Below are 18,443 nucleotides of genomic sequence, written 5' to 3'. Positions count from 1 at the left end.
TACATGTGAATTATTTGTTCTCCAATACATGTCCAATACATGTGAATTATTTGTTAAGTGAGTCGAGTCTAGGCGGTGGACTCTACTAACAGCGCTTATCACATGTATATCCTACAAATACATGTTCAGTTATTTCATTGTATGGCAGAACAAAGGCGCCAGAATGCAATAATACAAAATAGTAAGCAAGTGTGTGAAGCTATTACAGTCCACTTCGGCCCTGCACCTGTGTATACAGTTACCTGTCACTGAGTCCAAAGCAAAGGAACTTGTAGGAAGTGTTTCACTTGAGCCCATGGCATCCCTCAGTCAGTGTAATGTGCATCGGTGCAGTGAATGGGACCCATGTGGAAATCAGGCAGCCAATCATAGCGTAGTTTTGCGTTCTCATGTGGACAGAATTTTTTTTAAAACCGTGCTTGTGTGGATGCGATTGTTTTTTTAAAACGGAGGAGGAAAAACTCCGGTAATAAAAATACCCGTGTACGTGTGGACTAGGCCTAAGTTTAAAGGGTTAGTTCACCCAAAAATTAAATGTATGTCATTAACTTCTCCCCCTAATGTCGTTCCACACCCGTAAGACCTCCGTTCATCTTCACACACAGTTTAAGATATTTTATATTTAGTCCGAGAGCGTATGCAAGTGTATGCACACTATACTGTCCTCCATGTCCAGAAAGGGAATAAAAACATCATCACAGTAGTCCATATGAGACATCAGTGGGTTAATTAGAGTCTCTTGAAGCATCCAAAATACATTTGGGTCCAAAAATAACAAAAATTATTCAGCATTGTCTTCTCTTCCTTGCTTGTTTTCAAACCTCAAATAAAGATTCAAACGGCTATGAATCAGTGAATCGTTCAGTGATTCGGATTCGTGTGACATTGGCGATCCAAATCATTGATCGATTAATTGATTCATAATCGTTTGAATCTTTATTTGAATATTAAAATTACATCTTTTTTAAAAAAAAACAGGAGATTTAAATAATTGATAAATTATTAAATAAAATATGATTTTATTATTCCCTCCAAGCATATAACATTTTTACAGCAGACAATCATTTGTGAGCAGTGTTTCCCAGGTGGGATCACAAAACTCGCTCCTCCACCGCAAAAAAAATGCCATCCGACTGCATGAGTTTTATCACTGAGGTGGCATGCAAATTAATTTTTACGGGCGTCCACATGAGAAACAATTACCGTCCGAATAGGGCTATAGAGTACTTATCAACACATATATGCATATTCTAAGCACTTGATATTCGCCAATCAGCCACTGATGTTTACACCCACACATAAAACTACTTGAACTACATTAAAAAGTATTTTTGTAACGTAAAAGTAATGGTGGCCAGTTAGAGCACCGAAATTATAAAATATTCATTTTAACTTAAACTTGCCTACATTTTTAGATCAACATAAAAATAAAAATGAAACACATATAAATTATTTGTCATATATATATATATATATTAACCCTTTGTCTTTGTGGTCAATTTTCCCTCAAATATTCGATTGACTTTTTCAGAGATGGAAACTCGAGTATTCGACTTGGGATCGAGTCACACTTAGGTCGCAAGTTGCGACCAACTGACCAAGTTAATTTGCATGTGGATTGCACAAACACTTTCATACGCAATTATTGACCCTGTTGGACACTTTTTCACAAACAAGACAGGCAGATGGAAATATTCTTTGTGTCGTTTATCATAGACTGCATACACACGTTTTGTTACCGCCTGCTCTCACTGGAAGACTACATTATCCAGCATTGCTTGAGCTCTAAAGCAAACTACGGCAACACAAATAGCTCAAAATACACAGCATGTTTTCCCCTTATGGTGGTTTAAATGGTGTAGTTTTGTAAAAAGTTTGAAAGTCATAGTAATGATTTAAGTAGTATTTTGTGTCTTGTATTATGCAATCGCAAGGCGAGGGACCGTGAGAGCGGGCCGGTGGCGAGTGATAAGCGGCAGCTGCGCGACACACCGGTCTTGTCTCTCCACGGCGGAGTGACGGGAGTATAAAAGGAGGAGCAAAGATAGTGGAAGATGAGAGAGGACCAGGGCTGCGTTTCCCAAAAGCATTCTATGCTTAAGTATGCTTTTGTCAAAGTGTCAAAAGGGTTCTCTCTTGTCATTATAGAATCCTTTTAGCATAAAAGGGTCTTTGGAGTATACTCAACTATACTTCTATATATAACCGTTTAAGGGTTCCAAAAACGTAGCACCGATAGAACCTTTTCTTCTAAGAGTGATAGGGACATACTTTTTTACTAGATTTGAGGGTACCAGGAGGGTTAAATAATAACTAAGTGAAGCTCTCAGATATTTTATTTGTCAACTATCCGTGTACATCACATGTATTATGAACAGAACGGGAATGTGCAGGAAATAAAAACATAGATATGACAAATATTTTATGACATTATTTTGTTAACAATTAGTTTCATTACTGTAATGATGGATGGATGGATGGATGAATAGAATGATGGATGGATAAATAGATAGATGAATGAGCAGATAGACGGATGGGTGAAAAGATGGATGGATGGATGGATGGATGGATGGATGGATGGATGGATGGATGGATGGATGGATGGATGGATGGATAAAAAGATGAATAGAGTGATGAATGGATAGTTGGATGAACAAATAGAGGGATGGAAGAAAAGAATAACAGAAAAAAGATATATGGATGGATGGATGAATAGAGAGGGATGAATGAAAAGATGGATGATAGAGAGGGATGGATGAAAAGATGAATAGAATGATGGATGAATAAAAAATGGATGGATGGATGGATGGATGGATGGATGGATGGATGGATGGATGGATGGATGGATGGATGGATGGATGGATGGATGGATGGATGAAAAGATGAATAGAAGGAAGGATAGATGGGTGTATGAATAGAGAGGGATGATGAAAAGATGAATAGAAGAATGGATGGAGAGGGATGGATGGATAAAAAGATTAATAGAATGATGAATGGATGGATGAATAAATGGATGAATGAACAGTGGAGGCATGGATGAAAATATGAATAGAAAAAAGAATATATGGAGGGATGAACAGAGGGTTGAATGAAAAGATAGAGGGATGGATTAAAAGATGGATGATGGATGGATAGAGATAGATGGATGGATGGATGAAAAGATGGATGATGGATGGATAGAGAGGGATGGATGAAAAGATAGAGGGATGGATGAAAAGATGGATGGATAGAGAGGGATGGATGAAAAGATAGAGGGATGGATGAAAAGATGGATGGATAGAGAGGGATGGATGGATGGATGGATGAAAAGATGGATGATGGATGGATCGAGAGGGATGGATGGATGGATGAAAAGATGGATGATGGATGGATAGAGAGGGATGGATGAAAAGATAGAGGGATGGATGAAAAGATGGATTATGGATGGATAGAGAGGGATGGATAGATGAAAAGATGGATGATGGATGGATAGAGAGGGATGGATGGATGGATGGATGGATGGATGGATGGATGGATGGATGGATGGATGGATGGATGGATGGATGGATGGATAGATGAAAAGATGGATGATGGATGGATGGATGGATGGATGGATGGATGGATGGATGGATGGATGGATGGATGGATGGATGGATGGATGGATGGGATTTAAAATGACTAAAACTGAAAACTGAAAAATAAAGTTAAAAAATAAAATGAAAACAAACTAAAACAACTGAAAACTGAAAACTGTAAATGAAAGTTAATGTTCTATCGGAATGTTGTCGTTTTGAGGCAAGTGTGGCACATTCCATCCGTGTGACTGGCAGCTTTTTCACCCAATCATTACTCTCCCTTTTGCCCGTTGCCTTGGCAACAGTGTCCTAATTACGGCACATTAGCAGGAGAGCAGCGTGGAGTTTCCTGCGCCCGGGGCGCTGCTGAAAACTTCATCGCTACGGTCACAGAGGTCAAAGTTCACCCAGCTCCACTCTGATTTACATCCGCGTCTGTACCTCTGTTTCTGACACTGACCCCCTGGCATCTTGTGCCCGCGTCCACGCCACCCCCGGTGCCCGTGTGTGTGTAAGTGTGTGTGTGTGTGTTTCTGCCAGAGCTGCGGTGGCCGCATGCCTCTCTCCGGCTGGGCAGGGTGTATATGAGTCCTGACACCACGGCAGGAGCTGACAGAGGCCATTAGCACTGCGCAGAGCTAGCACGTTAGCCTAGCCACACGCCAGAGAGATGAATGAGAGGAGTTTGGTGTAGAAGTCATGAGAAATATTATCTTTCTTCTGCCATAAATGATCTGTCCCATTCAGCTTATCTTTACAAAAAAAGTTGCACTAGTTCCCACCAAAACAGTGTCCAGTGTCAAATAAATATATTTATTTTCTTCATAAATAATTTTTTTTTTAAAGTATTTGAAATGCAATTATCTTTTGTCTTTGTCTTTGAAATGTAATAAATGAAAAAAAAGTATTTGAAAACCTTTGAGTTAACAATTTACCTATCCCATAAAGCACTGAGAACTGCATAATCAAAATAAACATAAAACTGCTTAATCATTTAATAAAATAAAATAAATGATCATCCCATGCTAAAATACTTAATAATCAATCATGTGTGTGTGTGTGTGTGTGTGTGTGTGTGTGTGTGTGTGTGTGTGTGTGTGTGTGTGTTTTATAAATATAGATAATTAACAACATGAAAAAAATAGCTAAATATTTCAAATTAAATATATTTAAAGAGGATATGAAATATAAATATTAATAATAGTTTTTAAATGAATAAGCACGGATTCACAAAACGAGTATTTTTGCTGTAAAATAAAATAAACTACATATAAAATATTTTATTTTCTCTCGTTCTTCTTTATACTCTACTCAAACACATCTGCTGAAAACATGTTTCTCTTCCTAAAGCAATCAATTTGATAAGAAATCTGTTTACATTATATATTATTATTACCTAATTTCTTCTCATATACTGTGTACGGAAGCTGTGTAACTTCTTTGCACTATATACTGTTCGCCTGTTATATGCTTGCCCTTGTTTTTAGTGGGTCTAAATGAAATACTAAACTAAAACTAAACTAAAGACCTGGTGTTACCCGACGGGTGGTTTGGGTGCGAGAGCCAATCAAAAACATCCTGGTCACGAAACACGCCGTCGGGTAAAGGGTCGTCAGTAACAAGCAAACCTGACAGCTTAATTAGCTACACTGCTAAAGATTTATTGGTTTATCAATCAGCGCCTGCGGCTAGCGCCCGGAGCAGAGAGAGAGAGAGAGAGAGAGAGAGAGAGAGAGAGAGAGAGAGAGAGAGAGAGAGAGAGAGAGAGAGAGAGAGAGAGAGACTGAACTCTGTGACCTGCTGTGACACACACACACACACACACGACCAAACACAATAGCTCTGTTGCAAACCCTAGCGAGCTGCCTCAATATGCACAGCCTACATAGGGAGCATCCAAAATGAAATGAAGCGCCCTTCATAGGCAGCAGCTCATTGTAGTGCTCACCAGAAGAACATCCTTCACATCAATCAAGTTTAACCAGTGCTCGATATCAATGAAGGCACAATATATATCAATAAGGCACAAGGTGTCGGCCAAATACTATTCTTACTGTAAAGCCTTAATGAATTCATATCAAGTCACCAAAGTTATACTGTACAAACTACTTTAAAAAAATACTTGAAGTCTGTTTTGAAATGACCAAACACATTAAAAAAGAGGAAAAGTAACATCCGCTAAACAACTACACTAAAGCTGTTTCACATGAAGCTCTGACGTGTGTACGGTTTCGCTAACTTCCTTTATAATGTTCATTTAAAGCTTAAAAATATTTAAAATACTTGCTTTTCAAGTATTTAATCATCTTTAGGAAAATAAAAAAGTATTTGAAAATCACTGCGCTACTTAAAACTACTTAATAATTGATCATATGTATAAAATAAATATTTTTTTTACAAATAATATAAAATGGTGTTGTTATTGTTAGCTATTAATAAGTAGTTTTTTGTCAAATAAATTACATTTAAAAAAAAGCTGAAATAATATATAGATATAAGATTTGAAAAAATTTAAACTTAATAAACGAATTGTTGCATTGGCTAACTAACTGCAATAAATACGTTGAATTGTTCACATTAAAAGTAAAATAAAAAATAAATTAAAGCAGTGCTACAGTGAAAAAGGGAAAATAACAAAAATGTATAAAAAGTCAAAATATAGATTAATAAAAACAATCAACACATAAAAACCTTTATATAATATTTAGGCCTATATACTAAATATAAATATTAAAATAATAAAATTAAAAATATATATATATATATATATATATATATATATATATATATATATAATATATATATAAATGGGCCTAAATATAATATTAAATACAAATATTAAAAATCTAAACATATATAGTGACTATAATTTTATCTTGATTTTAAAGTATTTTAGCTTGTTTTTAAATGACCACACACATTAAATAAAAGGAAAAAGCGACATCCGATAAACCAGACACTAAAGCCATGAGCAATTTCACGCTAAGCTCTCTCATGTGTTCAGTCTCCCTGACGTCCAGAGCGACAGTTTTGAGCAAACAAGAGAGAAAAGAAAGCATAAGGAGAAGGAATGGGCGGATGAGAGGCAGCGGTCGGCCCTCGCTGAGAGTGTGGCCCGCAGTCATCAGGAGCAGCTCGGTGAAGCGCTGCCCCCGTGTGCCCGCGGCCGGTATTACAGCTCACGCTGCTCCGTACCTGAACGAGCCTCCTCCAGGGTCATTCGGCTTGTTTTTCTGGTTTCCTGAGAGCTGTATGGTGACGCCCGCAGGGCTCTTGCCCGTCTGGATAGCTGCAGGCTTCCCTAAAGTACCTGGGAAAACACAAGACAACATTATCATGCAGTTACACACCTATTTTCAACAAACCTGATTCAGCCGAGCTTACGCCACAGTTCACACTGAGACGCTGTATGATTTCATTTTACATAAAGCTATGTTAGGAAGCATTAAGAGTTTTAGATAGATAGATAGATAGATAGATAGATAGATAGATAGATAGATAGATAGATAGATAGATAGATAGATAGATAGATAGATAGATAGATAGATAGATAGATAGATAGATAGATAGATAGATAGATAGATAGATAGATAGATAGATAGATAGATAGATAGATAGATAGATAGATAGATAGATAGATAGATAGAACCAATGAATGAATTGACGAACAAACGACAGACAGACAGACAGACAGACAGACAGATAGATAGATAGATAGAACCAATGAATGAATTGACGAACAAACGACAGACAGACAGACAGACAGACAGACAGACAGACAGACAGACAGACAGACAGACAGACAGATAGATAGATAGATAGATAGATAGATAGATAGATAGATAGATAGATAGATAGATAGATAGATAGATAGATAGATAGATAGATAGATAGATAGATAGATAGATAGATAGATAGATAGATAGATAGATAGATAGATAGATAGATAAAACAATAATAATAATGGTAGCACTTTATTTTAAGGTTCAGTTATTATCAACAAGTTGCTTATTATCGTGCATATAACTAGGATATTGTCTGTTTATTAGTACTGATAAAGCTCATATTAATGCCTTATTCTGCATGACCTTATTCTGCATCCCTTAATCCTAGTCAATACCTAAACTTAAACGCTACAAAAACTACCTTACTAACTATTAATAAGCAGTAAATTAGGAGTTTATTGAGGCAAAAGTCATAGTTAATAGTGAATATGTGTTCCCCATACTAAAGTGTTCCCATATTAATGAATCAATCAAAACATTTCTCATTTTATTATCATTGTGATTTGATGGTGGAATATGACCCGGGCACGTTCTTGACAGGGTTTGTGAGATTCCCCGAAAAGAGACAGAAAAGCAGGGAGAGCTGGCATTTTTACTGATTCTCTGCTTTTGTCTTCCTGCATCTCGCTCTTCTTCTATATTTCTGTCTCTCAGAGTTCCTCTACACACTCCTCACACACACACGACTGCCAGGGTGCATTTGGACGTGATTTTAAGAGGCATGTTCTTCGCCCACAGCTACAGGAGACGGTATTTTTAGAAACTTTCCCCCTGAAAATCCACTTTCAGGGCTAAAATATAGCAGAATAAGATGGGCAGGAAAAGGAAGACAGATCAAATCTGCGCACACACACACACACCTGTATGCAAGTGTGTGTGTGATCAGGTGGCAGCTGATGAATGAATGAATGAATGAATGAATGAATGAATGAATGAATGAATGAATAAATGAAAGTTACCTGTCGCTCGCACCGTCTGCGTGATGACCACGGGCATCCGTATCTGACCGCCAGGACCCGCTGCCCTCTTGATGCCCTAAAAACACACAAGATTTACTCTTTCACTGTCACTGTACACACATCCTCCTCCAGCTCGTGCTTCTCACATCTTTCCGCTGTCAAATCTGCACTGATTTTTATAAAGTAAGCATTAGAATAACTCTGATGGTGTTAGTAATATTTCAAATGGACTCAGGTTTACTTGATTATCCATGCATTCTTTGTCCAATATGATCATCTGGTTTTTGAGGAAGGTTTATTTGTTCATCTGTCACTCATCATTGAATTGCTTTGTATTATATGTTTTAAAACGACCTAAAAATAAGCTTTTAAATATCATCTTACTAAGATATATTATTGGCAGATATTGATATTTATATGTTTTTATTTACACATCTGCTGCTGTTAAAAAGAGTTCATTGATTTACATTACTAGCATAAGAATTGTATAACTTTTGTCTATATTAATCAGCATCTGGACTCTATTTTTGCTCAGTTTTGGCCTTTGAATAAAACTGAGCTGTGTTTTCCTTCATATTCTCATTATACACCAATCAGGCATAACATTATGAGCACTGACAGGTGAAGTGAATAACACTGATGATCTCTTCATCACGGCTCCTGTTAGTGGGTGGGATATATTAGGCAGCAAGTGAACATTTTGTCCTCAAAGTCGATGTGTTAGAAGCAGGAAAAATGGGCAAGCGTAAGGATTTGAGCGAGTTTGACAACGGCCAGATTGTGACGGCTAGACGACTGGGTCAGAGCATCTCCAAAACTGCAGCTCTTGTGGGCTGTTCCCGGTCTGCATACAATACAATTGATAAATCAATATTTTCTCCATCTTTTAGTGGATGTAGTCTACAATAAGAGAGATACAACTTTGTTTAGAAAAAAAGTTGTTCTATTTGGATTTATATTGTAAGCCTTAAATACAAGTTAAGATTTTATATTTTATTTGTAATGCTTTAAGTTCCAATATTTTTTGAACACATTAAAAAGCATTACGCATAATTCTGCAGATCTTTCAAAAAATTTCACGCAGAAATCACAAAAAAATTCTACAGATTCCATGTGGCCAAGGCTCATTGATGCACGTGGGGAGCGAAGGCTGGCCCGTGTGGTCCGATCAAACAGACGAGCTACTGGAGCTCAAACTGCTCCAGAAGTTAATGCTGGTTCTGATAGAAAGCTGTCAGAATACACAGAGCAGCTCAGTTTGTTGTGTATGGGGCGGCATAGCCGCTGACCAGTCAGGGTGCCCATGCTGACCCCTGACCCCACCGAAAGCACCAACAGTGGCACGTGAGCATCAGAACTGGACCACGGAGCAATGGAAGAAGGTGGCCTGGTCTGAGGAATCACGTTTTCTTTTACATCACGTGGATGGCCGAGTGTGTGTGTGTGTGGCTTACCTGGGGAACACATGGCCCCAGGATGCACTATGGGAAGAAGGCGAGCTGGCGGAGGCAGTGTGATGCTTTGGGCAATGTTCTGCTGGGAAACCTTGGGTCCTCCATCCATGTGGATGTTACTTTGACACGCTCCACCTACCTAAGCATTGCTGAGACCATGTTCAGCCTTTCATGGAAACGGTATTCTGGTGGCTGTGGCTCTTCCAGCAGGATAATGCTCCTGACACAAAGCACAAATGCTTCAGGAATGGTTTGAGGAGCACAACAGCGAGTTTGAGGCGTTGACTTGGCCTCCAAATTATCCAGATCTCATGGAGGCCCCACCTCACAACTTACAGGAGTTAAAGATCTGCTGCTAACATCTTGGTGCCAGATACCACAGCACACCTTCAGGGGTCTAGAGGAGTCCATGCCTCGACGGGTCAGGGCTGTTTCAGCATGCAAAAGGGGACCAACACAATAATATGAAAATTATTAAATGAAATATTAGTAATGTTATCCCTGATTTGTGTATTAGACTGATGTATCAATTATGATATTCAACACACACACAAAAAACAACTTTTGTCTAAAGTTTCAATAAACCATTTAATAAACCCACGTTCTATTTTTAAAAAAAAATTCTCTAACAGCGTAACTTTGGCATATTTGTAAATTGCATTATAAAAAGAAACTAAGAACATGTATTAATAAAATAAAGCCTATTTGATTTCATGTTGATTTTAAGATGTAGGTTCTTATTCACAGAATTCAAAATTATTCATGAAGATAAATGTGTGCATTAAACGCACATCTAGGTGTGGTATGAAATACACAGGCTGAATTTTTCAGAGCACAATAGAGAGAGGAAGAGGAAGAAAACAAGGTAGTGACAAAGTGAGGAGAGGGGCAGAAAACAGGAACAGCACTAATAGAGACGCTTGCGTCCCCCGTGAGTCCCTCAGTGCCGCCCTGAGCAAATCCCATCCATCCATTCCACTTTCCCTCCGCCTGCATATTTCTCTGACTTGTTTTCTTGTGCCGGGACACTGTCGCTGCATTACAGCTCAGAGCCTACAAACCTCGGGGAGATCTCCTCGTGAAGGTACGGACGACCTCAGAGCGGGAAGAGACAAACTCACCCTCACTAATCTATCCCATTTACTCACATGATATAGCTTAAAAATTATATTTTGATGGGTTTTTTTAGACTTCTGAAGGCATTTAATATGCACTACCGTTAAAAAGTTTGGGGTCAGTATGGGATTTATTTTGTGATTTTTATTTTGTGATTATTCAGTACAGACATTTATAATATTACAAAACATTTCTATTGAAAATATACGGCGCTCTAAAGGGACATGGTGATGGAAAATAAATATGAGATATGAGGAAACATTATATGTCAATGCTTTTGCGTTCTCTTGCAAATGTTTTGCGCCCCCAACCGAGAAACTTTGTGCAAAAGCATTGGAATGTAATTTTTTATCCCATCTCATTTTATCCCATTCCCATTACTATCCGTACAAATAAATGTAATTTTTAACTTTCTATTCATCACAGAAGGAGCACAACTGTTTTTAACATTGATAATAATTATAAATGTTTCTTATATTTTCCAAATCCTCATATGAGAATGATTAGTGAGGGATCATGTGACACTGAAGACTGGAGTAATGATGATAAATTCAGCTTTGATCACAGGAATAAATTACACTTTACTATATAATCGTGTAGAAAAGAGTTATTTTAAATTATACAAATATTTTATTTTATATATATATATATATATATATATATATATATATATATATATATATATATATATATATATATATATATATATATATATATATACTGTTTTTCCAGTATTTTTGATCAAATAAATACAACCTTGGTGAGCAGAAGAGACTCTTTCAAAACAATTAAAATCTTACTGACTACAAACTTTTAACGGTAGAGTTTATATATATATATTTTTATATATTAAATTAACACAAAGAAGCAATTTTGTTTTATATGCACCAATATACAATGCATTGTGATAAAAAGCAATATTTATCATTTATCAATCTTTTTTTAAAGTCTTCTTTCCACATAAAATGAGTAATAATGGCCTCAGCATGAATAAGAATGATATGCAAATATGGGTGGTCATATGTTAATGAGGTCATGGCACTGATGATGTCCAAATGAGGAAATGTAATTTTCATAAATGTTCTAAGTGACTGAAACGGGTGTTTTGTGTTGAAAACATTGCAGTTGCATAGTACATCAAACTGGTTTATTTTAAAAAGATTTCAATCCACATCTTAAAGACATTTAACATTTGACAGGATGTTTTTAAGGAACACTGCAAACGCCTAAGAAACACATATTCTTCAGATGAAAATAGACATCAAATCTCTGCAACGTTCATGTGTTTTTTCACGAGTTTGTGTGCCCGTATAATCTTAGTGAAAGTGGTAAACAGATTTGGCTTGCTGTCTGCTATAGAGGGGCACGGAGAGGATATTCTACTCAAGCTCCGATTGCCCCCCTGTAACACGCAAAATTAAATGAATGAAAGAATGAATAAATGAATGAGGCATTTATATAGCGCTTTCATATGTACTACTGTACACCCAAAGCGCTTCACACTCATGTCAGGGGTCTCTCCTCAACCACCACCAGTGTAGAGTGCAAAAAATTGTACAAAAGGAGGAGCAGGGGAGGAGGAGGGATGCTTCAGGAACTAAAAGGGGGAAGAGGTAAGCTGCTGGTTTTATACCTTGGTATTAATTGAAAGATAAGATGGGCGTACTCCTCCTGAAATCACGTTTAATAACTTCACTAGTGATTTTCTCTTTTAATCACGTGCATCAGATATTTGTTGTTTTGAAGATGAATTCCTTTTTAACAGACGTATACAGTATGTGCGTCTTTCCACGCTATGATCTAACACAAGATACATAATTCAATTTTCAAATAAATGTTCTGTTTGTTTATCTAAAAAAATTATAATAAAACAATTGTTTGTGTACTGTGCTCGATTAACTGAGAATTCTTACAGCTCTTGCCCTTGTTTGTTTCGTTCTATTGCTCTCCCCTTTTTGTAAGTTGCTTTGGATAAGAGCTTCTGCTAAATGATTAAATGTAAATGTAAGATACTCGTTATGGTATTTTTTCTGCTGAATTGCATGTATGAAAAAAGAGAGGTGAACCATATTTGAGATCAGAAGAGCGAGAGAGTGGTGAGAACATACTTGTGGCAGGACAGCGGTGCTGTTGGGCTGGTGTGGACGCACACTCACACACGTTTGGACCGGTGTCACGCTGCTTTTGTTGGGCTGTAGAGGCTGGGTGAGAGACTGCTGGCTGTTCAGGAGAGACAGACGCAACGCAGGGAGACTTTTCTGCAAACGCAAACACAGGGTTAGTCCCAAAGTAAAACATAGATGCCATGATTTGCCATGAATGCCTTTCGCACATTTCAGCAATCATCATTTGAACGATTCAACACGTTTTAAACAAATTTATCCTGTGAAAACATGGAAAAACGATAATTTAGCTCCTCCCCCTAGTGGGATTCATATTACTACATTTTCTGCACTTTTTTTTAAATCATTGTAATAACACAAAACCCATATTTTGGAAAGGTCTGACACTCAAGGTTCAATATTTGGTGATTGTTTTGTGATAAAAGTGATATTGTGACAGAAATGTGACAGGAGAATAGAAAGTGGGCTATTTTTACAGCACCTAAAATAAATCTCACAGGAACCTTGAGATCAGTTTCAAATTTGGAACACAATAAGGCTTGGCTTTTAGAAAAAATTTAGAGGCCAAATTATTTTGTAAAATGTATATTTTGTATATAAAATGAAGAAAATGGTTTAGTACAGTAAGTTTTCTTTACAGAAATGTATAGTAACTTTTTTACACCTTTTTTACTCAATTTTTTAAAGTATTTTTACTACTGTCGTCTTTAACCCTCTGGTCCGCTTTGTTTCCTCTGGTCCTCTGGACCCCTGGGGTCACACTTGGCTTCTTCCCGAAGCCTTGAAATGTAAATTTTAAACCAATGTAATACATTTTTGTTCAATAATATTTTTCAATTATTATTTTGAATTTTTAGGGGATTTTATGATACTATACAATATTTATACAATTTTAATCAGCTATTTTTCCCATAGAAACAAAAAAAAAAAAAAAATGTATTTAATTATTTTTCATATAAAGCAGTATTCCATTTTAAAGGGATAGTTCACCCCAAAATTAAAATGACCCCATAATTAACCCTCAAGTAATCCTAGGTGTATATAGGAGTTATTTAAAAAAAAGTCCTGGCTAATCCAAGCTTTATAATGGCAGTGAATTGTTGCCTCGTTTAGGAAGTCCATAAAAGTGCATCTATCCATCATAAAAGTGCATCTATCCATCATAAAAGTGCATCTATCCATCATAAAAGTGCATTTATCCATCATAGAAGTGCATCTATCCATCATAAAAGTGCATTTATCCATCATAGAAGTGCATCTATCCATCATAAAAGTGCATTTATCCATCATAGAAGTGCATCTATCCATCATAAAAGTGCATTTATCCATCATAGAAGTGCATCTATCCATCATATAACTTCTCCACACACTGGGGTGGTTAATTAAGGCCTTTTAAAGCGAAGTGGTGCGTTTTTGTAAGAAAAATATCCATATTTAAAACTTTATAGACCAAAATGACTAACTTCCGGTAGTCACCAGTAAGCGATTCAACTTATGGCATAACCCCTGACACATCTCAAGCTTTGATGCCTGTCGCGGATAGGGCTGGGCAAAAAACTCAAGCCCCTCTTCTTTTTCGTTTTGACAGCTCTACAATAAAGTTATTATTTAACTTATAAAAAGTCTTTATTGAAAGCTTTTGCACATTTTTACTCGTTCTGCTTTGGAAATATTGAAACACTGAACTTCTGAAATATTGCAAATAGTCTACTAGTAGAGGCCAGAGCATCAGAGGAATTGTTTTTTTTTCCTTTGGAATAATGCGCACTGACGAATTAATCACGAATCGATTATACGTGTAAATCCAATTCCATTTTAAAACATGTTAAGTTCTATGTGTGTGTCTTTTATTCATAGAGGCCGACAAAGATCATTAACCTCAGTAATCAAAGACATCTCCCGGAGGGCCCCGTGAGGACACCGCAGGCTGCCGATGCCTATTTCTGGAGGATTTTGACGTAAGCCAGCTAACGTCGCATGACAGCGCGGCTGCATTAGCGTGCCAGCTCGGACGGGGCAGGATATGACACGCCTGCCGGCTACTTACCACGGGGAACCCAAGCCACGAGTGTGTTAACGTACCTTCAGGAAGGGGACCAGGTAAGGCTGCGGAGACGACTTGAGCTCGGACTGTAGCCGGCTGGTGAACTCCTCCGGATCGATCTTTGCATCCTGAGGAGAGACAGAAGATTTTCAGCTGGATTTGAACGTGCAAAATGGGGGGAAAAATGCAAACTAAAGGAAGTGGAGATGATTAGTGCAGGATGAAAACCATTGAGTCAAATGTATGGAAGCTTGTATCCGCCATAGAAAAATAAATAACAGACGGTAAGTCAGAATTGCGAGACATAAAGTCGGAATGGCGAGATATAAAGTCAGAATTGTGAGATATAAAGTCCTAATTGTGAGATATAAAGTCATAATTGTGATATATAAAGTCATAATTGTGAGATATAAAGTCCTAATTGTGAGATATAAAGTCCTAATTGTGATATAAAGTCATAATTGTGAGATATAAAGTCATAATTGTGAGATAAAGTCATAATTGTGAGATATAAAGTCATAATTGTGAGATAAAGTCATAATTGTGAGATATAAAGTCAGAATTGTGAGATAAAAATTCGGAATTATGAGATATAAAGTCATAATTGTGGGATGAAAACACAATTGTCTTTTAAAAAGACAATTGTGCTTCATACAAATGTCCTTTTCAAAGCAGGGATTATATTCGGGGCCCTCCTCAAACATGTCAAGAAAGAGCTGAAGTTTCTGGAGCAGAACGGACACACCTACCAGTAAATCCTGCACCAGCGCCTTCACGTTTCGAGACGTCTCTGGGGAAGGGGAATTATGGGACGCCAACTTGATCAGCGTCGCCAGGAAGTTCTTGCACTTCTTCACGTTCTCCTGCATCTCCTGACGAGTAGAGATCATTTGTTTCAAAGACATGTCGAATGCTGGCTTTGAATCAGACGTGCCTCATAATGACACGTCACGGGCCGAGCTGAAATGCGTGTCTGCTTGATTTGGACGGCTGCTCGTGTTAGTAAACAGTTTATCCGGTTCTGACTCACACCGTTGTGCTTTTGTTGCCATAATCAGCGATCGGCGCTCACGGGTAAACAAAGTATTTTAATGAAATCCTCTAAATTCCATTTAAATGCTACAAAACTGTCAATCATTTGAGCTTAGAGAATGTGTCAATCAAAAGTCTTTTTTAAGGCTGGTGGCGTGTAACGCTCTCACGGACTGATCATCTTCCTGATGTCAACACTCAAATAACACATCAATGGGTGAATCGCATTAAAACATTTCCAGGTCACACTTCACCACATATGAAGCTTATTTTCAGCTTATTTTCCTCCCGTTTTCATTACCATTAGAGTATTGATTTATTTATTTTTGCGCTTCCCATTATTCTTGATTGAATTAACGTGATTATTTGATATAAATTACTGTCAGCATAAATTAAAGACATATAAAGATATAAAAATATTGTATCACTTAAAAAATGCATTATTATTTTTGACACATTATGAATGAATAATGAAATTATTAACATGCATATAATTAAATATTACAAAAAGTAATGAGAATTTTGGAGGGAAATGCCAAGAATTTAAAATAATGCCACCAGGCAAAACATATTAATAAGCTTAATGCAAAGCCTAATACATAAATCATGTAGCGTAATGCTAATTTTAATGTAATTTCTTATATTCCTTTTGATTTTGGGGTTAAATATGACCCATACATGTTAGTGAGATTCACCTGGATAAACTGTTTAAAAGTTTTGGGTCAGCATCATTTTTTTAAAATTAAATAAACACTATTATTCATCAAGAATGCACTAAATTGATCAAAAAGTGACAATGAAGACAATAATGTTACTGAAGCTTTACATTTTAAATACATGTGGTTCATTTGGCTTTCTATTCATCAAAGAATCCTGAAAAATAAAATGTATTACAGTTTCCACAAAAATATAACTGTTTTCAACATTTATAAAGGTCCCGTTCTTCGCGATTCCATCTTTCAAACTTTAGTTAGTGTGTAATGTTGCTGTTAGAGCATAAATAATACCTGTAAAATTATAAAGCTCAAAGTTCAATGCCAAGCGAGATATTTTATTTAACAGAAGTTCCCTTTCAAAGCCTACAGCGAGCGGCCGGTTTGGACTACACCGCTGCACTTCCTGCTGTGATGACGTCACTAGAACCGTTTGTTGACTAAAGCTCCGCCCACAAGAACATGCAGAATAGGGCGCGTGGTCTCGTTGCTCTCCCACGTGGAGAAGAGCGCACATTCAGCGCTTGCATCTCCCCGTTATGGTAAGAGGCGGGACCTTTCTGGGCAAAGTGCGCTAAGCTGCTGTCCAATCACAGCACGGGAAGCGCTGGCCCAATCAGAACTCGTTACGTGTTTCTGAAGGAGGGACTTCATAGAACAAGGAAATCATCAGGCCGTTTTTAGGACAGAGGAAACATCGCTGTACAGATAAGTCAATTGTGTGAAAAATACTGTGTTTTTACACACGAAACATGAACTCATGTTATATTGCACACTGTAAACATAATCAAAGCTTCGAAAACACGCGAAGAATGGGACCTTTAATAATCATACATTTTTCTTGATCATCAGATCCTCATATGAGAATGATTAGTGAAGGATCATGTGACACTGAAGACTGGAGTAATGATGATAAATTCAGCTTTGATCACAGGAATAAATTACACTTTACTATATATTCACATAGAAAACAGCTCTTTTATATTTTTAAATATTTCACTGTTTTACTGAATTTTTACTGTGTATGTGAACATGCATCTCTGTGTGGTTACATGCAGATGTTGTCTATAGTCTGACTGCATGAACCTCCAGATGTGTTACCCTGGTGTCTGCTGGCAGCTGTGTGTGTATGTGTGTGTGTGTGTGTGTGTGTGTGTGTGTGTGTGTGTGTGTGTGTGTGTGTGTGTGTGTGTGTGTGTGTGTGTGTGTGTGTGTGTGTGTGTGTGTGTGTGTGTGTGTGTGTGTGTGTGTGTGTGGCTCCTAACCAAGTCCTGACAGTTAACCAGGGATGCTTGAGGGGTCCAACAGTCACTCAGTTGAGCTGAGAAAAAGAATAGATAAAGAGAGAGAGAATCTTTGATTCGGGAGGGCACACAGACCTGGGAGACAACCGGAGCTCCGGGGGCCGGGGCGGCTGCGCTCTGCGGGGCCAGTGGCATCTGAGTGAGGGGCCCCTGGGGGCCCAAGGCCGGCTGGACCTGCTGGGGAGCTGTCACTGCCACGGCGGCTGCCACGGGGGCCTTCTAGAGGAGGAAGGAACAGAGACACAGAGATAAACACAAGCTGACGTCTGCCTGCCAGCAAGGCCACAGAGAACAGGAGAGACGGCCACAGCGCGCCCTGTCACATCGCGTGTCCCGAGAGAGCGCAGGACGACAGGAGC

General features: G+C 37.8%; 1 protein-coding gene across 3 annotated transcripts in view; it reads right to left on the bottom strand.

Moving 5' to 3' along the window:
* LOC137043055 (transcription initiation factor TFIID subunit 4) overlaps positions 1–18,443 on the bottom strand; it is a 136,052-nt gene that overhangs the window by 90,074 nt on the left and 27,535 nt on the right. For 2 of the 3 annotated variants that reach the window (XM_067419116.1, XM_067419118.1), the window contains 6 exons: positions 18,160–18,303; positions 15,785–15,907; positions 15,074–15,163; positions 12,977–13,126; positions 8,299–8,374; positions 6,750–6,864 (listed from right to left, as the gene is read on the bottom strand). In XM_067419116.1, the coding sequence (XP_067275217.1) occupies positions 6,750–6,864; positions 8,299–8,374; positions 12,977–13,126; positions 15,074–15,163; positions 15,785–15,907; positions 18,160–18,303 (698 nt within the window). The remainder of the gene's footprint in view (positions 1–6,749; positions 6,865–8,298; positions 8,375–12,976; positions 13,127–15,073; positions 15,164–15,784; positions 15,908–18,159; positions 18,304–18,443) is intronic. The other variant, XM_067419117.1, reaches the window with a different exon arrangement.

This window comes from Pseudorasbora parva, chromosome 16, assembly GCF_024679245.1.
Source record: "Pseudorasbora parva isolate DD20220531a chromosome 16, ASM2467924v1, whole genome shotgun sequence".
NCBI classification, from domain to species: Eukaryota; Metazoa; Chordata; class Actinopteri; order Cypriniformes; family Gobionidae; genus Pseudorasbora; species Pseudorasbora parva.
This window is presented reverse-complemented; position numbering and strand designations above follow the sequence as displayed.